Here is a 27,499-nt window from a genome sequence, read left to right on the forward strand (position 1 = left end):
GGGGGGGAAGGGGAGGCTGAGGTGATGCAGCGGGGGGGGGTGGGGATGGGGGGAAGGGGAGGCTGAGGTGATGCAGCGGAGGGGGAGGGGGGGGGGGGGTGTGGGGTAGGGGTGGCAGAGCCGTCGCGGTGTTTGCAGAAATCAAAACAATTTGCTGTCCAACGACTTCCATTCAAGATCGCCTACGACCTACGACCTGTGACCTGTGACCCCTCCCCCTCCCTTCGGAGGGATGAGATCCTTCCCGACCAAAGATGGACGCTCGTTTCCTCTGGAGCAGGGCGCCATAATGCCGGGGGCGGGGCCTGCGGTGGCCGCTGAGTGCTTCCTCTCCGGCTGGGAGGACCTAGGAGGGAACCGCAACCGGGTCATGGATCTCACTGACGTCGACGCCCCCTTCAGCACTCTGGCGGCTGCGGGCCGTGCCGATTGCCCCCCCCCCCCCCCATGCCCCCCACTTTACTCCCACCCGGCCTTCATCACCAGCCTCCTCTTTTTCATGGCTTACCGCCAATCTGGCAACCTCCCAGCTGAAACGTGCAGGGGCAAGCGGGCGGGGGGGGGGCCTGGGGCATACACATATACACGAGCCGCGCACGTATTTTCTCGTGCACGTCAACAGGCACTCACACGCAGGCATGGCTCCGCGTGCACCCCCCCCCCCCCCCCCGGGGGGCTGTGACTTCAGAGGTATCGACCGGTTTAATGGCTAATCCATACAGTCGACGGTCGGCCTGCAATGAAGGGAGGAAGGGTGCAAGGAAGGATGGAAGGCAGGTGGTGGCGAAGGCTAGGGAGCACAAGAAGGAATCGACACTGCTTCTGTAGGTGGGTTCGTTAACAGGACACACCACACGGGTGTGTCTTTAAATAGATGGTTTCTGATATTAACTGGGCTCTTACATTGTAGTGAATTTTTTTTGACGTTTTTACCGTCTATCTATCCCTGGCTGTTGGATTTATGGACATCGATGGAGGATGTTGCATTAATATGGCCCTGTCTCTAACCTCAAGCATTAACGTTTATGTGAGAACTTTACAACAGGGCACCCACACTCACAGAAGCTAATGCACACACACACACACACACACACACACGCACTCACACTCACACTCACTCGCAGACGCAAACCACCTTGCATTCATATCAGATGGATACCAGCGCAGACACACAACCTTACCACAACATAGACCGATACAAACACAACAATTTGCCTCCAAGCGAAGAAAGAATGGAACTAATCCTGAAGGCCGTTGTGTTCCTCCCGTTGTGTTCCTCCTGTTGTGTTCCTCCCGTTGTGTTCCTCCCGTTGTGTTCCTCCTGTTGTGTTCCTCCCGTTCTCTGCAAGACGAGGGGAGCGTGGGAACCTACGTGTTCAGCTGATCTTATGTTAAACATCTGGCCTCATTCGGGCTCTCTGTGGTCTGCTCTGGATCACAATGCTTTCTTCGTTATGAATAACATGTGTCATGCCGACGTGCATGACTGTCTTTACTTTACGTTTTCTTCTGATTTATGTAAATCCTTGTCAATAGATAGAGATCATTGTGATAAACGGTACCCTTATGCCCAACGCCTTTGAGCCAGGGCGTTTGTGACAGGCATCAGAGTGCTCGTTCGCGAGGGCCTTGTTGTTCCCACATCGTCACCGCCTGCACTCCGTCTGACCGTGATATCCACACGGCAGACTGACGTTTCCTTCACTGCATACTGATGCTGCTGCTGCCTCCCCCCCGTCTCTCCAGAGTGGGATCCTTCCTGCAGCTCCTGTCTCCTGTCGGGATGGCCGGTCGCCGTCGGCAACAGTACTCATCCGGATTTATTGCGTTAAGCTTAACTGATGATTGGAGCCCAGGGGCGATCACCGTTGTTCGGAGAAAACCGCTCCTTTTGGTTTCCTCGTCTTCGGCGGCCTCGCTCTGCAGCGCCGGCTTTCTGTTCCTTCGCTCCCGTCTCTCCGTGAAGCGTAGAGGGTTCATCCATCAGGTCGCCAGGTGCTGCTACAAGTGTTCCCTGAGCTGGGGCGCATCGTTCACTCTGATTCATTTGAATGAGAGGAGGGTGTCAGTCGGATTGTACTTACACACACACACACGCACACGCACACACGCATCGGTTCAAGTCGGAAATCATGTGTGGATTGTTCGGTTCGTTCGGTTCGTCTCCCGCTGTGATTACGGTATTCAGTCTTGGATGAATTGAAGTCGTTCTCCCGGCAGGGCTCAAGACTTCTTATTCTGACTTCAGTAATATATAATTAAATGATATAAACATTATATATCTATATAATATGTTCGGCTATATATATATGTTATTATAGATATGAATGTATTAGGGTACAACAATGTAATAGGAGCGCTGTGACGCAACGTTTTAGAATAGGGCTGTAGTGACAAAGACATTACAATTCTGAAACGGTCTAATTGGTTCCAGCTTTTAAAGTGTAGTAGATATAAAGTACTCAAAAGTGAAGTAAGATGGGATAATGTTGATTTATAGGAGTTCATGAGAGGTAACGCAAGAAATGTGAGGTAATGTGATGTAATCTGAGGAAACTTGAGGTAATATATGGTTATGTGAGTCGAGATAATATGGGGTGATGCATGATATATGAGTTCACGTGAGTTAATGATATATGTTATCAGATCAGGTAATATAATACAAGGTAATGCGAGTTTATGTGAGATAATGTGAGCTACCGTGTGGTAATGAGGGGTAACGTTTGATCCTGTGAGATATTGTGAATCCAGACGGGAGGAAAGGTCCACATTGGAGGGTTAAGCTAGCTAAGATAGATGCTAGCTCAATCTGGCTGTCGAGCCTGCAGCTCTTGGCGGGGTGCTAACGTGATTGGAGCCAACTGGGTCTCACAACTCACTGTCATGAACAGGCCCCCAACAATCTGGTGTCAAGCCTGGGGGGGAACCTACAGTACCTCCATTGTTGGTGTGTTCCACTTTCTCGGGAGCCAAAAGACGAATTTCGCAGTCATGGGACCCGACCTCACACCGCGGAAACGATCCTTTTAGATTCCGGGGCTGACGGTTCCGGTGCAGTGTGTGGTCCAACCGCCTCAGACTGGATCGCGACCCATTTCGAGCCCCAAACCCATGGGTTAAAGCCCAAAGTGGGTGGATTTCACTTCCTAGTAGTGCGACCCAGGAAGGAACACAGTTGTGTTGTTTTTAACGGCGCGAGGCACACATAGTGCTGAGCTGTATTTATCGTCTCTCTCCGGAGACGACTCAGGTCTGTGTGAACATGTAAGAACCTAAGTCGGTCCACACCGCAGTGTGCTCTGGGCTTAGGGCGTGTGTTCATCACAGCTAGCGGTGTTGATCTGGTGATGGAGGATAGTCCCCATTACAACCACCAACTACATCCCTCCCACGCATGGATCGACCCGGCTCCGAGCCTGTCCTTAACAGAAACGGCCCGACAAAGAAGAAAACAAAATTCGATGACTAACCCGGTGGAAATCAAAACAAAACAAACCCGGTGGAAATCCACCGGGTTCTCATTTAAAAAAGAGCAGCCCTCTCCTCCCAGCAGAGGCGTGTCTGTCTGTTAATCAGCCTTTTGACCGGGGCCGCGGCGGAACGTCAGCCTGGCCCCGGCACAACGCGCAGGCAGCTCTGGGTCTGATGAAAGGAAGGGGTCCGCCGTGTTTACCCATTACTGCGTTAGCCTTTCAGAACGTTACCAGGGCGCTGACGAACCCGCGGAGCTGAACAAAGCAGCATCGCCCAACAGGGAGGGAGGGAGAGGGAGGAGGAGGAGGAGGAGAGAGGGAGGAGGAGGAGGAGAGAGGAGGAGAGAGGAGGAGGAGGAGAGAGGGAGGAGGAGGAGGAGGAGAGAGGGAGGAGGAGGAGGAGAGAAGAGGAGGAGGAGGAGGAGGAGGAGAGAGGGAGGAGGAGAGAGGGAGGAGGAGGAGGAGAGAAGAGGAGGAGGAGGAGAGAGGGAGGAGGAGGAGGAGAGAGGGAGGAGAGAGGAGGAGAGAGGAGGAGGAGAGAGGGAGGAGGAGAGAAGAGGAGGAGAGAGGGAGGAGGAGGAGGAGGAGAGATAGAGGAGGAGGAGAGAGAGAGGAGGAGGAGAGAGAGAGGAGGAGGAGAGAGGGAAGAGGAGGAGAGAGGGAGGAGGAGGAGAGAGGGAGGAGGAGGAGAGAGAAGAGGAGGAGAGAGGGAGGAAGAGAGAGGGATAAATAGAGGGAGAGAAAGGGATGGAGAGGGAGGGAGAGGGAGGGAGAGGCGAGGGAGGAGAGAGGGGGAGGAGAGAGGGAGGAGGAGGAGAGGATGGGAGAGGGAGGAAGAGGAAGAGGGAGAGGGGGGAGAGTGAGAGGGAGGGAGAGGAAGAGGAAGGAGAGGGAGGAAGAGAGAGGGATGGATAGAAGGAAAGAAAGGGATGGAGAGAGAGGAAGAGGAAAAGGAAGAGGGAGAGGAGAGGAGTGGAGATCGAGGAAGAGAGAGGGAAAGAAATGGATGTAGAGGGAGGGCGGGAGAGGGAGAGGGAGAGGGAGAGAGAGAGAGAGAGAGAGAGAGAGAGAGAGAGAGAGAGACTATTACTTCTGTTTCCATGGTAACAGCTGCTTGGTCGGTTTGTCACCACAGGAGCCAGGTTTCCCTTGGAGATGAGCGTGCCGTTTGTCTCTGGCCGTGTGTGTGTGTGTGTGTGTTTGTGCGTGCTTCTGCATGTGTGTGTGTGTGTGTGTGCGCCAGGGCCAAAGTAACAGCCCACAGAGCTCCCGTATCTGAGTGCTCGCAGGCTAGACTGAAACAAGGTGTGGTCTGTTAAACAGCCGGGCTGTGAATGCATGTGAAATCCCTTCTGCTACAGAGATAGCTTAACCAACTCAGCCGTGGGCCGCATGCACCCATTTGCTGACTGGATTAGGATTTCATGATGTTGCATGTATGTCTGATATTTGAATACGCAAAAAACATATGAAATAGTAATATACATATTCTTTTAAAGATAGTTTAAATGATATACAGTAGATAAATGTCATATAGGTGGTGTGGGAGAGGGACAAGGTGTGTTCATTACAACCTGTGTGTGTGTGTGTGTGTGTGTGTGTGTGTGTGTGTGTGTGTGTGTGTGTGTGTGTGTGTGTGTGTGTGTGTGTGTGTGTGTGTGTGTGTGTGTGTGTGTGTGTGTGTGTGTGTGTGTGTGTGTGTGTGTGTGTGAGACAGAAGTTTGCCAAGGGCCAGATGCTGCTGGACATGGTGTGTGGTCATCTGAACCTTCTGGAGCGGGACTACTTCGGCCTGATGTACCAGGACACAGACAACACCAAGGTGACGCACGCACACACACACACACACACACACACACACACACACACACACACACACACACACACACACACACACACACACACACACACACACACACACACACACACACACACACACAGACAACGCCAAGGTGACGCAACAACAATCACACACACACACCCACACTCACACATTTTCACACACACACACACACACGCACATGCACATACACACAAACGTACAAGTCATTTCAGGTAACATTGTTAATTTCATGTTAATTTCTTGCTACAAAGCAAAAGCTGGGAAGTAAATTAAACTTCAACTAGGTGAGCAGTCAATTTAGAGTACTTCCGAGTCACAAGTGATCTATTACGCTATACATTTCCTTGCGGTATTCGAATAATTAACACTTAATGCGCTTAATGCCTAATGCAATGCTAAAGTACCACTTTGCCATTTATGGTGAAGCACATTTGGGACAGGGATTAACCATTCCATAGACGCATTAAGACTCCCACCAGAATATCAATGTCTCGCCAGTTCCCCGGAAACTTAAACCTCTGGCCTCCAGCCTGCAGCCGTTCCCTGAATTTATTTGCGTTGGCCCGACTCCCTTTTCAGAGATACTTTCAAATATCAAGCTACCGTTAAGATTAGCGCAAGTCCTCGCCTGTCACCCTAAGATACAGGCCCGGTAATAAACCCACCGCCTGCACTCCTTAAGCAGAGCGCGCTCGCCCCCGCGGGCCTGTAACCTTTTCACGAGGACTGGGAGGGAGATGGAGCTGTTTTAATGCAGGAGAGGCTTCGCATGCTGACGGCAGCGCGGCGTGGGAGGGAGGGAGCCCGCGGTGGGGGGAACGTGCTCCACACGGAGCCTGAGATAGCAGCGGAACGTCCTGCGTCTCAGCCCGGGATAATGAAGCTCTTCCTATAGAAGGGGACGCAACCACTCTGTCCACTGTGGTGCGAACCCACCTGGCTCTGGAGTGGAGCCTTCGTGTGTATGTGGGGGGGGGGGGTGAGGATGAGGAGGGCAGGACTGAGGGGCACTGTGAGGAAGGAGGCTGGGGATGGCTGGACTCAGGTGTGTGCTTTGCTCTTTCTCCTGGGTCAGAACTGGCTGGATCCCTCCAAGGAGATTAAGAAACAACTCCGGGGTGAGTGGTGCAGCGATGCGCACACACACACACGCACGCACGCACGCACGCACGCACGCACGCACACACACACACACACACACACACACACACACACACACACACACACACACACACACACACACACACACACACACACACACACACACACACACACACACACACACGTATGCACACACATACATTCACAAAAACACAGTCCTGCTTGCACACATCCACACCCACAGACAAACAGGCAATAAATCACACAAAAACACACACACATGGTATATTACGTGCACTCACTGAGGCACGCAGGCACACAAACAGACACAACTCATGCTCGCACACTCACAAACACACACACAGACACACACGCACACAGTCTGTCGCCTGCGTACACACATTGTAAAGACAAAGCGGCTCTAAACGTGTGGGTTTGTGTTCCGACAGTCGGGTCCTGGCGGCTGGGCTTCTCAGTCAAGTTCTACCCCGCGGACCCCTCCATCCTGATCGAGGACATCACGCGGTAGGTCATTAAAAACCGGGGTTTAACCGTATTCATGTTTTATGACGATCATTAGCTCGATAATTTAATTGTTAAAAACTGTGCACGGTGATTTAGTGCTCTTGGACCAGCGAGGCTTAAATATTAAACAAATCAGCGACAGCAAAAAACCAGCTACACTAAATTATTTCAACCCATTATTAAGTTAATTAATTCACCATTCCGGATTCAGCCTTTTATTTGGAGAGCCCTTTTTCTAAGACGACGTTTACAAAGCGGTCCTTCTTGCACACGCACAATAAGAACAATGAAACGCACGCAAGTACACCAGGCAGGGAGACATCAACCGGCGGAAGACAGCGCTACCGTAGGAAGGAAGCCCCCCCCCTGCATAGATTATTCTAGAACATTCTATGCTATGCTCTTCAAACGCACAACAACTTCTATGCACAATAATGTAGAACTGTATCTCCATGCTGCTATTCTGCGCTTTTTGCACTTTACTATATTGTACCTTTACTATATGCACCTTTATTTGAGCATCAACAACTTCCTCATAACACTGTGAATATTATATTCTTTCTAATGTACGCATTTTCTGTATGTATCTGCTGCGTTCATTTGTTGTTGTCTTTTTGCACTAATCTGTTATTATGTTCTGTGTTGTGTGGTCAATATATTATTAGCACAGTTGGAGTATGGGGAAACGCAAGTTCGGTCCTTTATGTAACTTGTTGCACGGTCGGCCGGACATTAAAGGTTGTATCAGCGATTCTAGGTCGAACATAAATGATCTCATTCATCTGATCTTTCCTCACGATCCGCTCGCTGCCCGCCCCATAAGTAGGCCGTCAAAAAAAACGCGCCTCTGTAGGCAGCCTATGCTCCCAGATCGTACACAAAAACAAACGGTACTACCAACCACTCAAAACCAAAATAAAAAGTATTCCAACCAATCACCGACAGGGGGCGGGTGTTGTGGGGTTTTGCGCTGCGTTCACGATCGTTTTTACTGGACGCACGAAACACGGAAGGGAGGGGCGAGCGGGCTCTGTCTGCTTGGGATCTCTCCTCAAACACCAACAGAAGAGACGTCACCCAGCGTCGCCGACACGACCTTTAAGTCTGCTTGACCCGCTCCGTGTCCCGGGGGCGTGTCCAGGTACTACCTGTGCCTGCAGCTGAGGGACGACATCCTCTCCGGGCGCCTGCCCTGCTCCTTCGTCACCCACGCCCTGCTGGGCTCCTACACCGTGCAGGCGGAGCTGGGCGACTACGAGGCCGACGACCACGGCCCCGACTACGTCAGCGACTTCCGCTTCGCCCCCAACCAGACGAGGGAGCTGGAGGAGCGGGTGATGGAGCTGCACCACAACTACAGGTGAGAGGGTGGGGGGGGGGGTGGTGAGAGGGTGGTGAGAGGGTGAGGGGAGGGTGGTGAGAGGGTGATGGAGCTGCACCACAACTACAGGTGAGAGGGTGGGGGGGGGTGGTGAGAGGGTGAGGGGGGGGTGGTGAGAGGGTGAGGGAGGGTGGTGAGAGGGTGAGGGGAGGGGGTGAGAGGGTGAGGGGGGGGGTGAGAGGGTGAGGGGAGGGTGGTGAGAGGGTGAGGGGAGGGTGGTGAGAGGGTGAGGGAGGGTGGTGAGAGGGTGTGTGAGGGAGGGTGGTGAGGGTGAGGGGGGGTGGTGAGAGGGTGAGGGAGGGTGGTGAGAGGGTGAGGGGGGGTGGTGAGAGGGTGAGGGGGGGGTGGTGAGAGGGTGAGGGAGGGTGGTGAGAGGGTGGTGAGAGGGTGAGGGAGGGTGGTGAGAGGGTGAGGGAGGGTGGTGAGAGGGTGAGGGGGGGTGGTGAGAGGGTGAGGGAGGGTGATGGGAGGTGCTGGTGGGAGGGGGCGAGTCTTGTGTTGCTGGGTGTTGTTATATTTAACGTCTGCATTTATTCGTTAATATTATTTATTCGTTATTATTATTATTCCTTTAGCAGGAAGAAATGCTTTTTATCCAAATCAACGTTTGTGAGGGTAGAAATCATCAGCGCTGAATGACCTAATTCCTGAGGTAGGAAGTGGAACAGATGCATTGGGGTGTTTGTTGGTATTATTCTGCTGCATAATAGTCCCAGTTCACCATCGCGCGTTCTGTATTCAAGAGGAGAAGAGCCAGCCCTGGCTGGTTTTAATCCTTTTATTATTAAAGCTGAGTCATCGAATCATCTGGTGCACAATGGTGCGGTTATTACTGCAAACAGCAATCAAGAAATCACACTGGAGCCACGCATGAAGAAACGAATCGATGTGCTCGACGGTATCGTAAGACGAATGGACACAATCGTCCACCGTCCACTATTGTAATACATTTATGACTATAATATACCATACATCATTGTAATATGTGTGTGAATATCATACCATATATTATTATAATCTGTGTGTGTGATATATGAAAGCCTCTCTCGCGAGGACCACTGATAGATGTGCTATCCTATCCGTGATGGAGATGCGATGCCTGATACACAACGGCCTTGTGAATGTAGATATACCCGAGCAGGGTTTAAATACAGCCGAACAAGGACTCTCCACGGAGGTGTTCTCAACCTGAAGGGCGTGTTCATTTGCTCCGCAGTCTGATCGGATGTGACGTGCTCACCTGCATCTCTAAGCATGCTCACCTGCATCTGTGAGCGTGCTGCGATGGCAAGGGGGGGGGGGGCTGGGCGGTCGAGTGGTGAGGGGGTTTGGCTCCAGCTGTACAATGCTGGCTGTGATCCACGATGTCCGTCCTCTGCTCGTTAACATCGCTGAGCCCGTCGAACCCCTTCCAGCTGACGTTGGTGTCGATTAAAATCTTCTGCTTAACGGCTAAACGAGGAAATGGCATTAAGATAAAATAACGTTAGAATCAACTTTGCGAGATGTGAAGAGCTGTGACGGGAATGCTTTGCTTTGCTGACTAACGAGACATTATGGGATGTTTGTGTTTTCAGGGGCATGAGCCCGGCTGAGGCTGAGATGAACTTCCTGGAGAACGCCAAGAAGCTGTCCATGTACGGCGTCGACCTCCACCACGCCAAGGTGCGGAGATACGGCCTGTCCAACCCTGTGTTCCTACCTGTTAGCAGGACTCCATGCGTCTATTGATGTTTTGAACTATTGATGAAATAATCGAATAATTTCATCGTATTTCGAGCAATATTGCGATTGCGATTTAGTACGCGACTTTTCTTTTTAAAGTTCCTTATGTTCTGCATTATTCCAGTCACTACATCTTTCTATAGTCTGACCAACATGACATTGGAAGCATTCAACATATAAACAGCTCTTCCCTTTAGGCCAGGCCTATGTGTTGAGAAGAATTGATGCTTGAATTCATATTATAACATCTTAATTTAACTATTGAATTAATAAATGAAAAAAAATCTTTGAATATTACTGTACAGTCAGTAACAGTAGACCCCCCCCCCCCCCCCAAAAAAAGTTTAAAAAAAAGTTTCTTTTTTTTTCGCAGCCTTTGCGATTTGTCTACCGCGTTCTATTACATCGCGATGTCGGTTTGAATTTCATTAATCGTTCAGCCCTACTATCAATTGTGAAGTCCAATTAAATTGTATCACACTCACTGTCTCAAAGAGCTTCATAGGCCACAGTTATGACACCCTCTTAACCTTAACACCTTAAGCAGCGAGGAAAAAAGTCCTGTAATCTGCGAGGTGTAACCTTTGAGAAGACGTGCAGTAGGTGGGATCCCTCCGTCCAGGGATGTTAGGAGAGGGCATCTGTTCCCATAACGGACAGACGCTAGCCTAATGAGCAGAAGCAGTTTAAGTTCAATTTAAACTAAACATCAAACTGTGGGTACTTTAGGATTCTGATAAAAAAACTGAAACATCTAGGGACGGGGATCACAAATCTCCATGAGCTACAAACACTACGATGTAACGCATCATAAACATTGTATAACGTGGCCAAGCATCGGTGTTCGTCCCGGTACCGATCTGAAGTCCACATCTGAGGTGCTGAAGTGCGCTCTGCGTCTGACTCGTGTTTCTGATGTTCTCAGGACTCAGAGGGCATCGACATCATGCTGGGCGTGAGCGCCAACGGCCTGCTGATCTACCGGGACCGGCTCCGCATCAACCGCTTCGCCTGGCCCAAGATCCTGAAGATCTCGTACAAGCGCAGCAACTTCTACATCAAGATCCGCCCGGGAGAGGTGAGCGCTGCGGTGTGATGCGTTCGTTGGGCGGCCTCACTACCACGTCCGCTCGGCCTCGTTCGCATCGATAGCGCTAGTCCGACAATCAAAGCCTTCTGACGGTCGCCCAAACGTAAACAAAGCTAGCGAAGAAAGTATGATCGTGACCCCGCCCCCTCTTTTATATTTGGTCATAACGTCGTCAAAGTTTAACTCTTCGGCTCGTGTCGTGACACAAGCCAGCGATCGACTTGTTAAAGTTAATTTCCTGTGGAGGTTGACGTTTCTTTACTGACGGCTGAGGGAGCCGGGCTGACAGCCAGGTAGGTTTCCATTGTTAACCAGATGAATAATTGTCAGTTCTGTGTTCAGCCAGACAAAGAGGGCTGCCTGCCGCTCCGTCGCGCCGTCTTGAAAGCGTGAGAGATATGTCCTTATCACAGGAGCGTCGCCCCGACTGGCTCCCTCTCCCGGGATAAAGCGGTTTGATATTGCTGCCGTATTTCTAGCCCTCATCTCCCGCCGTTAACAGTGGGTACGGCTGGCGGGCACCGTGCTCTTGTTATACTGCCATCGCCATGTTAATATCAAATATTAAGCCAGGTCTATTCACTAGAGAGCCGTATTAGGATCAGGCTGTGAAGTAAAATGGGGAAGGAAAGAAAGAAAGGACAAAAGATGGAAGGAAGGATCAATAGAAATGTGGGAGGGAAGAGAAAAGGGAGAAAGGGAGCGAACGAGAAAGAACGAACAAGAAGGGAACGGATTGCGTCGGTGGTTTCACATCAGCCCGTTGATTAAGGAGCTGTGTGGCATTATTGGATCTGTGATGCGGTGAAGGCTGATATATTGCAGTTCAATGTGACTCAGCCAGGGATGGAGAGCTTAATAAAGTACAGCGCAAAAGAAAAGACATGAACGTGAAGTTTTTTCAAAGCGGTGCAAACCCGATTCACATCCAACTGCGTGTGCACTCTCACCCCCTCCTCCCCCAACCCTGCCCTCCATCACCTCCACCCCCCATTCTAATTCATCGCCCCCTGTCCCACCACCTCCGCTTCTTTCCTCGACCCCTCCACCACCACCACCACCACCCTCACCCCCCCCCCCCCCACACCCTCACCACCCCCACGCAGTACGAACAGTTTGAGAGCACCATAGGCTTCAAGCTGCCACACCACAGAGCGTCCAAGCGCCTGTGGAAGGTCTGCATTGAGAACCACACCTTCTTCAGGTAGGACCTGGGACCCTTCAGAAGGCAGACGGACACACACACACGCTCGCGCACACACACACCAACGTGCGCGCACACACCTTGCATGCTTCACTGCGCCGCACCAAACACACACACAACGTCTTGGCACAGCCCCGCTGACCTTGCGGAGACGGTGATTAAACGAGGCTCACGCGCGGGCAATGCTAATGTCGCCTCTTCCCCTCGCCAAGTGGGTTTGTTTTCACTGCCGGTGCCTCCCACCTATTATGGGATGCAAATAAAGGAGGAGCTACTAAGGATACAACTCCTTGGCAGGATTAAGGACATTTTTGGTGTGTTCCAGATGCCTCGTATACCACCCGCACGAGTTGCAAAGTGGGAAATCTCCCAGCTTTCTTGCGGCATTTCACGGAAGAACGTCCCCTTTTTGTTGGTCCCACTCGGCATTCTGAGAGTATACCGAGTTCAGTGAGGCTGCGCCCGTATAGAGATGTATTTTCTTTGTATTTGTACCACGTTGGTCATTTTGATGTCGATTTTAAATCCTCTTACACACTTGTTACATTGCTACTTCAATCCGGTCACCAGTTTATGCATTGCACGGTCTTGCTGTGCGTGCAATACAATGTAAAGTTGTGTTGTTTGTTTTCGAGCTGGTTTTCTAAAGGGGTTAAGCAAAACCAGAGACTAGCTAATGACTCACAAAGACAAACGGGAATGCTACAAGCCAGGGAATGACGTCACAACATCAACTGGTGCGGGTGGTGCACGAGGCATCTGGAACACACCATTTGTCTGCCGCGCCCCTCCCCGTGCAGGCTGGTGTCCCCCGAGCCCCCGCCAAAGGGCTTCCTGGTGATCGGCTCAAAGTTCCGGTACAGCGGGCGCACCCAGGCGCAGACCCGGCAGGCCAGCGCGCTCATCGACCGGCCCGCGCCGCAGTTCGACCGCTCCGTCAGCAAGAGATACCAGCTGCCCCGCGGCCTGGACGGAGGTGAGTCGGGCGGGGGGGGGGGGGGTTCATGTTTCCGACCGACCCTGTCAATTTATGTGCGACCCAAATTACTTTATGAGCTTTAAAAAAAAAAAAAATTGAAAAGATTTTTTTTTTTTTGATGCAAACTATAATTACGTTTTGGTACAGCACCTCTTCATTCTGTACAAGGATGAGCGGATTTTCTCGTTTTTAAATGAAAACAACCTACCTATCATTCGCTGCCGCTGAAAAAATAAAAAAATAAAAAAATAAAAAATTCCCTAGCTACCCATGATGACCTCAACTGACAACCAACAGGAACCAAACTTTTTTTTTTTTTTAGGCCTGAGCCTCACCTGTACGGGCTCCTTCTAAAGAGTGTTTTTAACCGTAAGATAAAAGCATCTGCAAGGTGGAAATATATTTTTTTATTTCTAAATGTAGTCCTAAGTTTTTCCCGGTGCTTTTAGAAATAGATATATTCCTCATGACTGCTTTGATTAAAATTGCATTTTTATTCATGGAGGACGCCACATCTCACTCTGAATATGACATTAACAGAGTATTTGATGTGCAGAACATGGCACCAAAGAACTTCTTAGTGGTTTGGGATCAAAGCGAGGGCACACAGAATCAATCAGTCAGCTAAATTCAATACGCATCCCATATGCAGATCTGTCCATATCATGTCATATCATATCTTTATTTAACATTCCACTGGGATATTTCTGGAGCAATTTGCATCCTGTAATATATCTTCCCAATTCACTGAGATTCGTGTTGTATATACTGCACTTTCAGCAATGAACCTTATAAAAGTACTTCACAATGGGGCGACAATATTTGATCATTATATTATCAAACTTTATTGTCCATCAATAGATATACAACAGTCAATGACAGGGCTCATGTTAACAGACATCGCAATAATAACAGGGCAATACGCTTAAGTGCATTCTGGATGAAAAACAAATGTTTTGCTAAGGATGCTAATAGCATTGGGACAAAAGTTCCTTATGTTATCATAAAACAATGGAATCTGATTGGACGAGAGTTCAAAGCCACGCCTTTGACCCCTTGAACCCTCTCCAGAGGTCATCAAGGGGCAGCTGACCTGCCCGGCTTCCTCTCTTTGGGCTGAGCCCCAGCCCCATTACTGCTGCTGAAGCAGTAGACGCGTTCCCCAGAACCTGGTTGTGCAGTACAACCCAGGTGGCTTCTTGAAGGTGTTATGTCTGTGGCCAGGGGGGACTCGATAATGACGAATTATAAATACATGCGTCAGGAATAATTTATAAAAGCCTTCTCTCTCTCTCTTTCTCCTCTTTCACCTTCTCCTCTCTCTCCTCTTCCTCTTTCTCACCTTCCTCTTTCTCACCTTCCTCTTTCTCCCTCTCTCTCTCTCTCTCTCTTCCCCTCCTACTCCATTTTCCTCCTCCTCCCCCCTCTCCTCCTCTTCCTCCTCTTCCTCCTCCTCAGCCTCAGCCCTGGGTGACAGCATGGACCAGCTGTCCCAGCGGAGCTCCAGCGACCGGACCCAGTTCATGTCCAGAGAGGACCTGGACCAGGAGGGCAGTCTGGACCTGGACCAGGAGCAGTACCACTACCAGGACCAGGACCAGCAGTACCCGTACCAGGGCCAGGGCCTGGAGTCCCCCGGGGACCTGGACGGGGGTCCGCAGGCCAACCGGGCCCTGGAGTACAAGGTACAGGACGGGGGGCCGGGGGAAGACGTCTCACCTGGGGCTTCGATGGTGTGGATCGCTCTGAACACATTCAGTCTCTCTGAACACATAAGCTGTGTTCGAAATCGTTCCCTATCACGGCTATAGTGCACTATATAGGGTGCTCGCCATTTTGTAGTGGTGTTCGAATTCTCAGTGGTTAATTTCACGCACTATACAGTGGACTTAAAATACCCAATATTTGAGTGTACATACAAAGTTCCCTACATGTTACTCCCGTATACCACAATGCAATGCGGTCGTGTTTTTCCGGAGGAGAAGAAGAAGCTGAATAACCGCGAAAAACGAATACATTTAATGATGGAGTCTCCGGCTTTCGTTTAGAAATGGCAACCATTTATTTGGGATTTAACATAGAGAATTTAACATTCAAAATGAATTAGAAAAAGCTTCAAGGAAGTGTAACATTCAACATCAATACACCCTCCAGCTTTCCTCGTGAGCGCCCGGTTTGTTTACATGATGTGGGCGCACCTGTCTGCGTCACACAAATACCCGCCGTATTTACTGACACAAATGACGTTTAGAAATGTTAGTGCGACAGCGTAGTGTCCTAATTCTCGTTTTTTCGTTCCCTATATAGTGCACAATATCATGAACACTATATAGGGAATAGTGAGTGAGTGAATAGGGAATGATTTCGAACACAGCTATTCAGTCGCTCTGAACACATTCAGTCACTCTGAACACATTCAGTCTATCGCTCTGAACACATTCAGTCTATCGCTCTGAACACATTCAGTCTATCGCTCTGAACACATTCAGTTGCTCTGAACACAATCAGTCTCTCTGAACACAATCAGTCGCTCTGAACACATTCAGTCTCTCTGAACACATTCATTCAATCGTTCTGAACACATTCAACCAATCGCTCTGAACTCATTCAGTGCTTGACTGAAACATAAAGGGAGCAGAGGGGCGGATAAAGTATTAATCTTTCATAATCCGCCTGAATAAAGACTGTTCCCTTTGTTGTAACTGGCCCCTGGAGTAATGAACACACAGAATAGTGGAAATGACGTGACAGGCTCTGATGAAACATGAACTTTCATGTCAATCGCTCCACAAGATCATCAGACACAATGTGGACCCTGAACAATCCCTCATGAACTATTGACCAGAAACCCTCTAAATCTTTAATCCATCACAGCTATCCGGCCATCTTTTATTTATTTGAGAGAGTAACCTCTACCCCCCCCCCTCCCTCTCCTCCTTGCCCTCCCGTCCCTGCCTGTTGCCTCAAACACCTCCCTGTACCAAACTCAAAGCCTCTCCTCCTTCACGTTGACCTTTGACCCCCTAACGTCCTGCTGCCCCTCCTTCACCCCCTTAACTCCACAGTGTGTTGACTTCCTGTTTACCTGTTTCTTTCTTGGGGGGTTCCCCCCCCAGCTCTCACAGGACCTCCTCTCCTCCAACCACGCTTCACTAACAAACTAACCTCCTGCTTCTCTCTCTTGTTATTTTCTCCCTTTCCCCCCACCCCCCCCCCCCCCCGGCCCCCCGGGGGATGGTAGGGTGAGGAGGCGAGCTCACCCGCAGACCAAAAGCCAGAGGTACTTTACCCCCCCCCCCCCCCCACCTGGGGTGCTTACCCCTCCCACCTGGGACGTCAGTGTGGAGCTGTCTCTGTGTGTGGTCTGGGCTGTTGCTTGTTGTTGCATCTGCTGCATTGTGTGTGTGTGTGTGTGTGTGTGTGTGTGTGTGTGTGTGTGTGTGTGTGTGTGTGTGTGTGTGTGTGTGTGTGTGTGTGTGTGTGTGTGCATGTGTGTACGTGTGTGCGTTCGTGCACTTTTCTGTGTGTGTGTGTGTGTGTGTGTGTGTGTGTGTGTGCGCGTGTGTGTATGTTGGTTTGTGTGCTTCTGTGTGTGTGTGTGTGTGTGTGCGTGCCGTGCGTGTAGGCTTGTCTGTGTGCCTCTGTGTGTGTGTGTGTGTGTGTGGGTGTGTGTGTGTTTGCACAGCATGGTCTGCGATTTTCAGTTTTCCACAGAGGATTAGTTTCATATTTTTCTCATCCGAGGAGAAACGGCCCATTCGGTACGGTCCACGGTGAACCAACAGAAAGCAGAACTCGTCGATCCCCGTGTGAAGCAGGAGCTCACCCCGCCACCTTTCAACTAACCGCCCGTCTGGGGAACTTGCACAAATTGGACAAACTACTAGTAAATACGGGAACACTTAATAGCGTTTAAAATATGTTTTCCCAGTAGATCAGAGTAAGATACTTGCGGGACTTTGGCTGCTAGGAAAACAGTTGGCTCTCGGGGGTCCCTAAGTGGGTCTGTCCCCACGCGCTCGCTGGTCCTTTGTGCACGTCGTTATCCCGGGTATTAAGTAGACCCCGCTGCGGGTAAGATGTAAAATCCATAGCCGGTATCCTCGATTACCAGTTCCCTGGATCCATCAGCCCCCTAATTGATCTGGTAAATATAAATACGGACTGAGCAGTTTACCGCAAATCACCCTCCCCTCAGATGAATATTTATGAGGCCGTTGATATCTTCACAGCCTCCGCGCGTCTGCCTAGAGGAGATGAGCTTTACTACTGTCAAAGACGAGTAGGATCTCCCTCTCCAAACATTCCTGCACATTACGTCCCCTTAAACATTGGCTCCGATACCTGGCAGGCTGAGAGAGGTGTCATTCGAGATGTATTTTAAACCAGCGAGTTATTTCTGTGTACAGTCCCACTGTCTTATTTGAGTGTTGTTTCTTTGTCCGTCCATCTTGGCCACGTCGTATTTTAGACTCACCTGCAGCATGTTGACGTCTTTGTCTCTGCACGCCTCTACCACCCATCTCCCCCTCCCCTGTTATACATCCTGTCCTGCCAACACCACCACCCCCACCCCCAACACCGCATCTCTCGCTCTCTCTCTCTCTCTCTCTCTCGCTCTCTCTCTCTCGCTCTCGCTCTCGCTCTCGCTCTCGCTCTCGCTCTCTCTCTGTCTCTCTCTCCCCCCCTCTCTCTCTCTCCACCTTGTCCTGTTATGTAATTCTGTTACATGGTCCCTCATGGTTTTGACTTTCACCATTGATGATAGACAAAAAAAGTGAGACTCATCCGTGCATTTATTTTTAGACGAGACATTGTGCCGCTGAAGAACATTCTGGCTGATATCGTATCACCTCATACATCTGCTAGGATAATTCAAGGCCTGACACACAAAAAACATCCAATCACAAACAGTTCAGACCACAAGATTATCCTTCCACCTTGGGAAGCAAAGTCGTCCCAAGGTGGTGATAGGCTCGTCCCGGGAAGTGTTGAATAATAAAAACAAACATTTAGTTATCAATCCGCTGGTCCGTCGCACCACTAACAAATAAACCCCCCTGACGATAAACAATCAAAGCAATTATCAAAGAACCGAGCGGTCAGCGCTTCATTAGCATGCTGTCAGTGTGACGAACGGGTCCGGGACGCCCCAGTGCACCCTGGGGAACAGCAGCCCCCTGACGTGACTCATCACCCACCCCCCCCCCCCTCCCCGCTCACCTTTATCTGAGTCAGCACAGTGAGACATCCTGCGGCCCCTTCCTATCGGGGGGGGTTCCAAACTGGAGCGCGGATGAGGAACAATGCAGAGCGGAGCGGGTTTCATTATAATGAGGTCTGCGTGTGGGACCACTCGTTCCCTGGTTCTTTATCGCCCCCCCCCCCCCCCCCCCCCCCCCTCCCCTTGCGTCTCCGCGGTGTAAAGCCATTGATCGTTTTCCTCCTCTGCACTGCGATAGCACGAACCAGATCCAGGGTTCTGCCTGAGACGTTTTTCACCGCAATTCATGTCCTCCATTGGACACGGATCTCAGGATGAACACCCACTCGCTCCCGCTCCCGCTCGTGTGCTCACTCCTGCACCCGACGACGCATTTCACTGTTGAGCGGGAGGTACGAGCTGCCAACAGCCCATCTCGCCGCGCAGTACGAACCGTAATCTGGTATTCTCCTCCACGGCGGAGCCCCGGGACATAAATCAATGTGCAATACGCTTGTTCAATCAAATTCAATAACAGGTTATTTGTGTAGCCCTTAATCCCAGGTGCAGTCTCACAGGGCTTTCAGTTCAGTGCATGGAGGCAGAAACATCAAAGCAGCTGAATGACACTCGTCTGTCGCAGCATTAACACCGAGAAGGTGCTAGGGAGGCACCTATAATGTTCCCATGGGGTTCGTGGTAGTGTGAGGGACAGCTCTACTGACTGAGCGTCCCGTTGGTGTCGTCTGTCGTCTGTCGTTCTGTCCTCCTGTGTGTTGGACCGCTCTACTCACTGAGCGTCCCGTTGTGTCGTCTGTCGTCTGTCGTTCTGTCCTCCTGTGTGTTGGACCGCTCCACTCACTGAGCGTCCCGTTGGGTCGTCTGTCGTCTGTCGTTCTGTCCTCCTGTGTGTTGGACCGCTCTACTCACTGAGCGTCCCGTTGTGTCGTCTGTCGTCTGTCGTTCTGTCCTCCTCCCGCGCGGACGCAGCAGCAGTTCCTGGACAAGCCGGAGGACGTTCTGCAGAAGCACCAGGCCAGCATCAACGAGCTGAAGAGGGCCCTGCGTCAGCCCAACAGCAAGCTCAGCCAGCGGGAGAAGAGGCTCTCCTCCAGCACCCCCCCCCCCGGGGGGACCCCCGAGAGGAAGCAGGTGAGCTCAGGGTTTTGCGCCGTCCTCCGCCGCCGTGTTGACGCTTTTTCCTCACCCTGTGTTTCAGCCTCGCCCTGTGTGTCTACGTTGTACAGGACTGCGTTTGACCGGTCAAAAAGGTTGAGCTTTTAGAAGTCGAGAATACATAAAGCGCGCGACACTAATCCTTGAAAAGGGACGTTGACGCATCGCATTCACTGAGTCGACTTACTAAGTGTTTCTGTGCACTTGGATCGAGCCTTGAAGCCAGGAAGGATAAAGCACAGAATGGTTATAAAACACAGAGCACAGAGTGCCGAGGTTGGCTCATAAAACAGAAAGGATAAAAAACATATATATCTATAGCCTAACGCAACTGTCTACTCTATGTCAACGTAGGCCACTGACGATGCCAAAATGATTGACACGCAAGCTGTGTGTGAAGCGCCAGTGGATATGGGTGCAAAGGGAGACCAGAGTCACACTAACGATACGCTGCAGCACAAAGACGCTGCGACGCACGGAGACATCTTTGCGCTCGCGTCCCGGAGCGACGCGCAGCCTGCGGGCGGGCAGGGCGGGAAAACGGACGACGACGCCGTCGTCTGTTGGGACTCTCCGCGCACCCGAGGCGACGGCTCCTCCTCCTCCGACGCTGAGAAGGAACCGGTCTGCTCCGGGTTCGAGGGAAAGGACGGCAGCCGCGGCCGCACGCACAGAACCTCCCGCCCAGAGAAGGGCTGCGGTTCACCGGCCGCCGACGAGCGGGAGAACGCCGCGTTCCAGCGGTGCTACTTCCTGTACGACGCCCGCCAGGAGACACCGGGGGTCTTTGATGCTCGGGCTGCGCCCGGGACCCCCCCGGGGGGCGGAGAGCGCCGGTTTGAAGCGGAGAGGGAGCGACGCTGCTCGCCCGGGAGGCCGTCCCTGGAGCCCCGCCCAGAGGGGCCGAAGGGGCGCGGCGAACCAGGGAGCCCGGAGCCGGGAGTCACGAGGAAGATCCCTCTGAAGCCACAGCGCTCCAAGAAGTACCTGAACCGAGGGGACCCCCAGACGAGGGACCCCCAGACGAGGGACCCCCAGACGAGGGACCCCCAGACGAGGGACCCCCAGACGAGGGACCCCCAGGCGAGGGACCCCCAGACGAGGGACCCCCAGACGAGGGACCCCCAGGCGAGGGACCCCCAGACGCGGCCCGCCCCGGCGGACGCGTGCGCCCTCGGCCCGTTCGGGGAGCCCCTGGTGTGGCGCTCCCCGCAGGCGCCCTGTGAGCCCGCCCGGCGCGGGGACGACGTCGGGGGGCCACACCGCGGGCCGGGGGTCGTCAAGCCGACCAGACGCTCCGCCAAGCGCCGCGACGAAGCGACGGCGCCCGCGCAACCGGAGCCCCGCCGCCACCCGGCGCCTCAAACGCTGAAGACGGCGACCTCGCCCCAACCGGCGCGCGGCCGCGACGGGGACGGGCCGGCGGCGGGGGGGTCGACGGGTCAGTACGGGGGCGGCGCCCCGGGCGCGTGGCTCCAGGAGGCGGAGACACAGCTGCTCTGTGGCCCGGCGGCGGCGGCGGCGGCGGGCCCCCAGGCCACGCCCCCTCTCAGCCTCCCGCTGAAGAGCCAGTGGTCCCGGGACGCGGGCGGCCGCAGCCGACCCAACAGCATGGAGGGAGGCCCCGCCCACCTCGTCGGCCACGCCCACGTGGTCGGCCACGCCCACCGCGTCCCCGGCCAAGACCCCGGCAAGAGGAAGCAAGCGGTAAAACTAAACCAAACTAAACCCCCCCCACCCCTCTGCCAGCTCCCGGGCTGCTTATCAAACCATCGGATTTGACCGCATTGCATGCGCTTGAGGCCATGGCGCAGGAAACCTTGTTATTTTTTCACATGTACCTTTTATAGACCCACGCCATTCTGCATTACTGTGGCTTTGTATGACAGGGTCAGAAGCACACACACTGTCTCACTATCCCTGCATCGCTTCATTGAACTACCTGGTCCATGGGCATGGGAGCGTACTGCTCTCCACTCCCTCCTTCCTCCCTGCAAGGCCTCACATCTGCCTGGCCTCTCCAGAGCCCTGGTAGCCCTTAAGCAAAGTCCTCATTGCTTAAGCTTCAGGCGTCTCCTACCCCTCCCCTCTGAGAGTGAGCGTACGCTAACATCAAACAACAGGAATAGCATCAAACAGCTGCCTACCAATAGGTGCCAGCTGATGCAATAGTTGCCGTAGCCTGTATGTCAATTGCCGTCACCCTGGCTCAATTTCAGGAGCATTGAGCTATAAACTGTGTTCCCCCAGAGGTGGTGCTGTTGCTGGTGTTTGATGTTGGTGTAGGCTCTCCTTTAACGTGTCGCGTTAACACCTTTTCCTTTGTACGCCTGTTTTTCTCACAGACCCAAGGTGATGCAATGAGCAGCGTTTTCCGAACCGATGTTTCTCTGGGAGTGTTTTTTCTTAGGAAATGTAAAACGGCTTGAAGACGCTTGAAGGACATTTGAATCCAAATGGTCAACCAAGCCTCCTCTGCTTTCCTCGCATCTGGTAGAAAGGCACACAAGCTAAAATAGTGCAGGACTAGTGTATTCATATGCTGTCCTCGTGAATATGAATACGGTTGGCTCTGAGTTTGTCTTGTTGGTTCTACTTACCCTCCCTGTGCACGGCGTAACCATTGCACTTGCAGTCATCTTTCTTTTTGAAATGTGTCAGCCTTGAAAATGCATACTTTGTGCATGCCACTGATTAATAGCTTTTTCGGGCACCAGTTTGGCAACTTGTCATTAAAGGGAAAATGACAGCTGTGCAATTAAGTCCGCTACTGAAAAGACGTTCCCTTAAAAGCTCAAAGGACAATACCTGGGCATCAAACTGTCGTATCGCCTGGCTCCACTCAAACATCCCTTACTAATATCATTTGTCCGTAATTACAGATTCTGAGTGAAAGCATTTAGCCTGTGAGCAGCTGCCTCGAATATCAACAGTGATTTTATAGTATTTTGTACATAACTTCATAATTAGTTTGAAGTTTTGTACATAACTTTGTAATTTAGGTTATGTTGATAAAAAGACACAGATGCTACTTTGCCATTGTTTACATTGGTGGCGGGCGTGTGCTAGCTAAATGCGCTGTGGCAGAATCGCTACAAGGCAGCCATTTTGTAATTTTGACAGTTATATTGGCGGGCTGTTTTAGTGGAGCCAGGAGTGATTGGGATCGAGGTTCGAGCGTCCAGTGCGGTATCGTCCTTTAGATCTTTTTAATTTTAGCTGGTAAAATTCTACAAATAGATACTACTATTTGTTGAGTTGAAAATGATGATAAGCACAAATCTTTGTTTGGACTTCCTGGACGTTCTGCTGTTCAGAATAGAAGGTTAAGCATTTGTTAAAGTATCGCTGTTCATGCCCTGTTACCTTCTGTGTGTGTGTGTGCATGTGCATTTGCGTGGGCGTTTGTGTGTGCGTGTGCGTGCGTGCGTGTGAGCGTGTCCGCACTGTGTGTCTGTATGTGTGTGTGTGTGTGTGTGTGTGTGTGTGTGTGTGTGTGAGCATGTCCGCACTGTCTGCGTGTGTGTGTGTGTGTGTGTGTGTGTGTGTGTGTGTGTGAGCATGTCCGCACTGTGTGCGTGTGTGTGGGTGTGTGTGTGAGCGTGTCCGCACTGTGTGTCTGTGTGTGTGTGTGCGTCTGTGTGTGTGTGTGTGTGTGTGCGTCTGTGTGTGTTTGTGTGTATTCATCAGCCCTCCTTGTGTTTCCTCTGCAGGAGACTCCGCCCACCCCGTCCATCCAGGAGGAGCCGTTCAAGGAGACCTCGGTGAGTCAGCACTCCGCCCACAGCCCCCTCCTCCATGGACACTCAGCCCCCTCCTCCATGGACACTCAGCCCCCTCCTCCATGGACACTCAGCCCCCTCCTCCATGGACACTCAGCCCCTACCACATCCAGAGCAGCAACGCACAGATTAGATCCTCCTTGATATAGGAATCTAGCCTGGCTACTCCCAGACCGAGCTCCATCGTGGATTGAGCTTGGTCTGGGGAGGCTGCTGTCATTATCTTCAGCACAAGAGGCGTGATCAACGGGCCTCGTTCGACTGACTCTGTACGCGATTGGCGAACAGAGTCGCGCGAATAGCGCGCCAGGGGGAAAAGCCGGCTTGGTGATTTACTCCCATAAAAGCGTATCAGAAGCAGAAAGCAACGTGTTGCTCTTCTCCAGACCCTTCTGCAGGGAGGACTCAGATCGCCGGCAGAACGGGCGGGGGGCTCCCAGATTAATAAGAATCCGCTCCTCAACGAGAAGGGAGGAAAATATCAACAGTATACCGAGAAGACTCTCGGGGTCTCAGTGTTGTTTGCTGAGATGCGAAAACATTGATGTATTTCCTCCTGGGCCAACGCTTTATTTACTCCTTTGGTAAAATCAATGTTCTCTTGTAAGCCGGGCTGGTGTTTGAGTAGCGTCCTCCCACAATCATCCACACACCTTTGACTGAGCGTTCAATTCAATTTGTATCGCCCTTACTCACCGATACAGTCTCACAGGGCTTAACAGGCCGTCTGTTTGTGACCCCCCCCCACCCTGACCCGAGCCCCCCAGAAGGGAAGAAGAAATTCTCTTAATTAGCAAGGAAGGAAACTAGAGAAGGAACGCAGAGTGGGGTCTCCCTCCTTCCAGGGTTGGTCAGGAGGGAAATGTGCGCCATAATTGACACACATAGTAATAAACATTTTAAAGAGGTGTTATCGTCCCACGAGGTGTGAGTGTGATGAGCCATTACAAGCCGTTTACATAATCTGCCCGTCCCTGTGTCTTCGTGACATCACCGGAGGGCGTGTCCACCTAGATGTACGCTGGGTAGATCAGTCTACCAGCCTACCCAGTGGACCGTAGCAAACGCTGCTGCTCCACCCGTCATACAACGAGGTGGACACGCTCACTAGCAGTGTGGGGAACGTTACTTTAAAAAAGTAATTAGTTATAGTCACTCGCTACTTGTTCCAAAAAGCAACTGAGTTAGTAACTGAATTACTCTATAATAAAAGTAACTAGTTACCAGGGAATGTAACTATTTGTGTTACTGTAAAAAAAGGAAGCTCTATGTCAAAGAATTTTGATTTTTCTGAGCAGTTTTCCCTTGGCCTTAATGTGTTAAATGGTTGAACTGCCCATTGAAGGCCCTGATATGCTTCCAACTTTAATTTGCTTGGTTGCAAAGGCTGTGGAACATCTGCCGAATACTACTCAAAATGCCAACTTTTCATCGGATTGCTCCAGACTTTTCTGCTGCTTCATCGAATCTGTTTGGTGTGTGCGTGTGCGTGTGCGTGTGTGTGTGTGTGGCGCGCATGTCCTGGCTTGTGTGTAAAAACACTGGCTCTGATTAGCTACGATGAAACATGACTGCCTTAGCCAATCATAATCGCTTATCTCGTTGTTAAGCCACCCGGTCTCCTAACTAGCAGTTTGTGTTTGGAGCCAGGGGCGCGTTCGGATTACGCAGTTTATTCAATCAATTCATAGTAACGCACCGCATTTAACGTACAGTAACGGTAAGAGGGTCGTAACGGCGGAAACAGATTAACCCGTTACTGAAAAAATATCGGCGTTACCTAACGCCGTTATTTTAAACGGCGTTATTACAAACACTGCTCACTAGTGACGTCACAAAAACACCGGAAGAGGCAGACTTTGATACGGCTGATCACACTCACACCTTGTGGCTCCTCTCTCCTTCCCTCCCCTCCCCCCCCCCCCTCTCCTCCCCCCCCCCCCCCCCCCCCAGCGGGAGCAGTGGGAGCGCCGTCTGGGCTCGGCGTCGGAGGACGACCCCGACCAGGAGTCCCTCTACCTGAAGGAGGCGCACCTGGGCATCGAGCGCAAGTGCTCCAGCATCACGGTGAGCTCCACGTCGTCCCTGGAGGCGGAGGTGGACTTCACCGTGCTCACCGACCTGCACTCCGGCATGGAGGAGTTCTCCCGCGGCATGACGGAGCTGGGCGAGCGCGACCTGTCGCCAGACGGCGGGCTGCGCATGGGCATCGACCTGTTCCAGCACCAGCAGCAGTACCAGCAGCAGCTGCAGCACCACCCCCCGCCGCCGCCGCCGCAGCACCACCACCACCAGCAGCACCATCAGCAGCACCGTCAGAGCCCCCCGCAGGAGGCCGTCCCCGGCAGCAGCCCCCCGGCGGCCAAGCACCCCCCCGCGCCGACTCCACAGATGCGACCGGAGGTCAAGCGACATGATGGACAGGTAGTGTGTGGGGGCGGGACCTGATGTGTGGCCGTGTGTGGCGGGCTTTGGGGGTCCGAGTCCGTTGTTTTGGTCGAGGGGGGAGGGGGGGGGCGGCTTGCGTCTCCGAAGTCCTTCGTTAGTCTGTGTTTGGCTCGGGACCTGTGTGCGTCCCCTCGGGGCTCTTCCTGGCGGCCATCTGGTGCTCGCTGGGAGGCTGCGATGGTTGAAGAAACAAAATGTCGTTCCTGAAGGGATCCTGGAAGGGATCCTGGAGGGATCCTGGAGGGGATCCTGGAGGGGATCCTGGAGGGATCCTGGAAGGATCCTGGAAGGCGCTGGCGGCCTTCAGACCCCGATCAGGGGGGGAGGGGGTTAAGGCACGGGCTGCATGGAGGAATATGTTTTTCTTGCATTTTAAATGTCTTGTGCCGGATGAGTGGAGCTCCGCAGTGCTGTTGCCAGGATACCTGCACCATTAGTGTTCCTTCAGATGTGATTTATGTATAAAACCAAGTCGGTGCGGTGGTGAGGCTCTGTGTCGCTGTTTGGAACGCAGCTCCTAATGACTCGCCTTGTTTCCTCCCTTGTTCCCTTCCTTGTATCCTTCCTTGTTTCCCTCTTGTGTCCTTCCTTGTTTCCTTCCTTGTTTCCCCCCCTCGTATCCTTCCTTGTTTCCTTCCTTGTTTCCCTCTTGTGTCCTTCCTTGTTTCCTTCCTTGTTTCCTTCCTCGTTTCCTTCCTTGTTTCCTTCCTCGTTCCCTTCCTTGTATCCTTCCTTGTTTCCTTCCTTGTTTCCCTCTTGTGTCCTTCCTTGTTTCCTTCCTTGTTTCCCCCCCTCGCTTCCTTCCTTGTGTCCTTCCCTCAGCCCGTCGTTCCCAAGAAGCCAAAGAGGTCAGTGCCCGTGTCGTCGTCGATGGACAGGGACAGAGACCAATCGCACAGAGACGTGGGTCGTGGCCCCGCCCCCACGGCACTGAGCAGGGAGGTCAGCGATGTCATGGCTCCGCCCACCATGAGGAGGACGGACGTACGGACCGAGATGCAGCCCAACGGGTCCGAGGTCACCACCACCATCGTCGAGTTCACCGATCAGGTGACTTTAACTCTTCACCGAAAATACGGCAAACTTTTTTCCGTAAAGTCAATTATGCCGATTAGGCCGATTATGGTTCCACGTTGACGCAACGACCACGCAGACGCTTCGACGCAGTCGTGAACATTTATGGTTCTGCGTCGGGTTTTAGTGAGCCGACCAATCACAGCCCTTGCTGCTGCCTCGCCTCGACGGAAGTTTACGTAAGGCCCTTGCGTTTGACGCATTGAGGGTCCGCAAGGATGTAAGGGGTCCTTAACCCCCTTGCGTTGCGTGAACGTGGGACCACAATCACTGCCGACTGGAGCAGGATTACCAACTCCTACCCGCTCCTTTAAGTCTGGTATGGGCCAAGTCTTGCTGCTTGCTAAGATGAAAGTGTGTGTTTCAGGATCACGGTCTGTGTAGCCTGGGAGATGTTCCTTATTCTACAAGAGAGAGTGTTTCCCCGGTGAGTACACATCAGACACACGCACACGCACAAAATCACACACACAGGCTTGGCCTTGTGTGTGTGTG

At 52.1% G+C, this 27,499-nt stretch overlaps 1 protein-coding gene across 1 annotated transcript in view; it reads left to right on the forward strand.

The window, feature by feature from the left end:
* The window catches only part of si:dkey-178k16.1 (band 4.1-like protein 1), a 44,358-nt gene that overhangs the window by 15,650 nt on the left and 1,209 nt on the right, over positions 1-27,499 (forward strand). The window contains exons 4-18 of the mRNA XM_056598327.1: positions 5,191-5,295; positions 6,392-6,434; positions 6,867-6,942; positions 8,084-8,302; positions 9,901-9,988; positions 10,974-11,126; positions 12,245-12,342; positions 13,143-13,318; positions 14,780-15,006; positions 16,563-16,601; positions 19,515-19,676; positions 23,414-23,464; positions 25,436-25,906; positions 26,753-26,980; positions 27,372-27,431. Of these exons, the coding sequence (XP_056454302.1) occupies positions 5,191-5,295; positions 6,392-6,434; positions 6,867-6,942; positions 8,084-8,302; positions 9,901-9,988; positions 10,974-11,126; positions 12,245-12,342; positions 13,143-13,318; positions 14,780-15,006; positions 16,563-16,601; positions 19,515-19,676; positions 23,414-23,464; positions 25,436-25,906; positions 26,753-26,980; positions 27,372-27,431 (2,196 nt within the window). The remainder of the gene's footprint in view (positions 1-5,190; positions 5,296-6,391; positions 6,435-6,866; positions 6,943-8,083; positions 8,303-9,900; positions 9,989-10,973; positions 11,127-12,244; positions 12,343-13,142; positions 13,319-14,779; positions 15,007-16,562; positions 16,602-19,514; positions 19,677-23,413; positions 23,465-25,435; positions 25,907-26,752; positions 26,981-27,371; positions 27,432-27,499) is intronic.

This window comes from Gadus chalcogrammus, chromosome 1, assembly GCF_026213295.1.
Source record: "Gadus chalcogrammus isolate NIFS_2021 chromosome 1, NIFS_Gcha_1.0, whole genome shotgun sequence".
Lineage (NCBI taxonomy): Eukaryota > Metazoa > Chordata > Actinopteri > Gadiformes > Gadidae > Gadus > Gadus chalcogrammus.